The sequence below is a fragment of the Bactrocera neohumeralis genome, chromosome 3 (assembly GCF_024586455.1).
Source record: "Bactrocera neohumeralis isolate Rockhampton chromosome 3, APGP_CSIRO_Bneo_wtdbg2-racon-allhic-juicebox.fasta_v2, whole genome shotgun sequence".
NCBI classification, from domain to species: Eukaryota; Metazoa; Arthropoda; class Insecta; order Diptera; family Tephritidae; genus Bactrocera; species Bactrocera neohumeralis.
This window is the reverse complement of record NC_065920.1, coordinates 38429511-38432696: the sequence shown is the minus strand read 5'-3', so window position 1 is coordinate 38432696 and position 3186 is coordinate 38429511. Positions and strand designations below refer to the sequence as shown.

At 34.9% G+C, this 3186-nt stretch overlaps 1 protein-coding gene across 1 annotated transcript; it reads right to left on the bottom strand.

The window, feature by feature from the left end:
• Positions 1–1771: 1771 nt before the first annotated feature.
• On the bottom strand, positions 1772–2750 carry LOC126753010 (uncharacterized). The gene is made up of 4 exons (XM_050464102.1): positions 2737–2750; positions 2355–2678; positions 2012–2282; positions 1772–1943 (listed from the first exon to the last, which is right to left on the bottom strand). The coding sequence occupies exons 1-3, from the start codon at positions 2748–2750 to the stop codon at positions 2039–2041; spliced, it is 582 nt and encodes a 193-aa protein (XP_050320059.1). The 3' UTR covers positions 1772–1943; positions 2012–2038.
• Between the last annotated feature and the right edge of the window lie 436 nt (positions 2751–3186).

The following is a 3186-nucleotide window of genomic DNA, read 5'->3' as shown; positions in this document are numbered from 1 at the left end:
TAGTAGTAGGAAAGTGACATTTGCGTACGAATAAAGTGAAGTTTATAATTATTTATATTGTTTTAAAATTAAAAAAAATGGATGCAAATTTAAAAAATGATGGTTCATTGAAACGTAAAAATCGCATGCTGAATTTCACAACGTTAGAGAAGCGCCAACTTGTGAATTGCGTTAAGGAGTGGCCCAGGTTCTGGGATATTAGCAACACATTGCATTGCAATAAGAATGCAGTAAATCAGTCCTGGCTCCACATAAGCAATACCCTTGATAATAGTGGTGAGTTAATTTATGTTTTGTATTCAGTGTTTTGTTGTTTCTAATAAAATTTATGTTTTAGTGGATGAGTGCAAATCAGCGTGGATTAGTATGCGCGAAAGCTATCGCTACCATGCTAGGGTAGGTAATAAGAGCAAAAGTGGCAGCGATGGTGGGGAAGTTTTGGAAACTCCATCCTTTTCAGAAAACGTTGATTGGGAGTTTGCGGAGGAAATGTCATTTTTGATGAATGTTTCCCACAAACGGAAGTAAGTCTGCATAATTTGAACGCTCGCCAAACAATTAATTTTTTCTGTAGGACTTTCACAACTCCAGTATCTTTCGGAGAAGATTCGCATGCATCACCAAATTATATCGGCGAGGATTCTAATGTGTCACAAACAAGTGCAACCGACTCATAGCTCTCTTACGATTATGTGAGTACATATATACATATGTATATGTACATATTATACTTGTATATATGGAGAAATTTTGAATATAGGCTTAATTGAAGGAATTTTATTTATTTGTAATTTATTTCATATTTTAAAGACATACATATTGAGATTATTTTTTTTACAATTGTGTTGCTTTATATTTCAGAACCCAACACCCACGAAACGAAGACGGCGATTAACCTCTCCCAGCAAAAATCAAGCGTGGAGTCGGTTTGATAACATACTCAAAAAGCAAGAGGAAATGTTGGAAAGTCGCTCAAATATCACACGCAGCTCCCCTTACGCACAAGCTCTTTCTAGTTTTGATTGGTTGTAAATCAACTGCCTCGATCTGTTGGCGACGACATGTGTCTTTCCATAAATCTAATGCTACTGAAAAAGGTTGAAGAACATAAAAATAAAAACAGAAGCAACGATGAATAACATTTTTTTGTAACCATTTATATTAATAATAAAAATTTTGTACTAAAAAGAAAATAACTATTTATATTAATACTCGTAATAAAAACTTTGTAATGAAATGAAAACTAAAAGCTTATAGTCTTGATGTTTTTTATTTATATAAGAATGATAATGTAATACAAATTTAAACAAAAGTTGCATTGTTTTGCCAAGGAACAGATTCATTAGGAGAATTAACAAAGTCTGTTAATATTTTCCGAATATATTTGCCGTAATCTGAAGTTCTTCCGCAGTAAGTGGTTAAGATGGATTCATTTCGAGTGTGTTCTTGTCGTAGCAACACTTCCCATTCTCCTGCTATCCAATTTCCAGTGCTATCTTCAAAGCCAGGAAACGCATTCGAAGTACACGTTCGGCGACACTTATTTGTAATGAAATTATGCAATAAGCAACATGCCGAAACAATAACTTGCGCTCTTTCGGGCTTGCAAAATAAAACTTTTCTAAGGCAAAGCCATCTTGCAGTTAAAATGCCGAAAGCATTTTCAATGCACCGCCTAGCTCTACTTATCCTGTAGTTAAAAATCCTTTGCTCTACCGAGAGTTGTGTGACGCTATAAGGCTTAATTAAGCGCTTACACAAAGGAAAGGCGTGATTAATTACTCTGTCAGGAGGAAATGGACCGGCATCGTTCAGAATTCTGATCCCAAACTTAGAATTTCTCATAATATGGGATTCGCATTCGCTTCCATAGCACCTATATCCAAATAAGTAAATTTATAGTTCGCATCACAGGTAGCCAGCAACACAATTGAATGAAACCCCTATAAATTAAAAAGTTTAAAATTTGTATTACTTTTTAGTACAACCGAAGCATATAATGTGATCTTACTTTGTAGTTATAAAATATACTTCCACTTTATGGAGGTGCTTTTATATTAATATGTTTTCCGTCAATGGCGCCAACACAATTGGGAAAATTCCATTGGTTTTCAAAACCATTAGCTATTTCTAGCAAATTTTGTTCCGTCCAATCGGGCACTTCATTTTTCAGTACGGCACATAATGCTTCACAAACGTCGTTTACGATCTGACCAAAATGTTGTTTGCTGATACGATAGCAAGAAGCTAAGTGGCGTTGCAAATCCCCCGAAGCTAGGTATCTGTAAGAATAATTTTCAAAAAAACATAACACGGTTATAAAAGACACTTTGGCAAAAATGTTTAAAACATACTCCAGTACCACTGCCAATTTGGCTTTAATTGGAATAAAATCTTTTGGCCTGCTGTTGCGTTTCGGAAGTAAGTGTGGCTTCACCATCTCACAAAGTTCATTAAAAACTTGTGGTGGCATGCGAAAGTTTTCAACGAATAAATTTGGTGAGTTGCGCAAGGCTTCGAAATCGGACACGAATCTTCCCCTGTCGTTTCGTTCCTTAAGGTATGGACTCACCCAATATCTCGCCTTCTTATGCTCCTTTTTTTCGAATTCAGCATCCATCTCCATGGCAGCCATCATGGCACCACAATTCAACGTATTCATTAAATTTATCCTACAACTAATTAAAATCATTATTATGAAATATAGTTCATTTTGAAATTTGATATAAAACGTACAAATCTTCATCCATATTCCTTAGATCGCAATACAAATATTTACATATGTGCTTACACTCCTAAGTTTATTTTCTTTGTTTATTTTCTCTTGTTCTTCTAATGTAGATCATTCACAATGCGTAACCAGCTGTCAAAATTACTTGAGAAATAATGTATTTTTTTTCTTGAGCAGTTACTTGAGAGCTGCGTACCAACCTTAGTTTCGGACAAAATATTCCAGAATTAACTGCGCCCTTTCCGATGGCCACTTGTAGTATATGTATTTACCGCAAAAAAATTTTACTTAACAACGAATAATTTGAAATGAAAAATTTATTAAATCACTAACTGGACACCAGAAAACTTGCTTATTTGCCTCGCCAAATGTAAAAGTAAAAGTGAAACAAAAAAAAGACGTGAACACGGGGACTGCCGCGGTAAAGCTATTGCATAGCATTTTGTATCAACTTA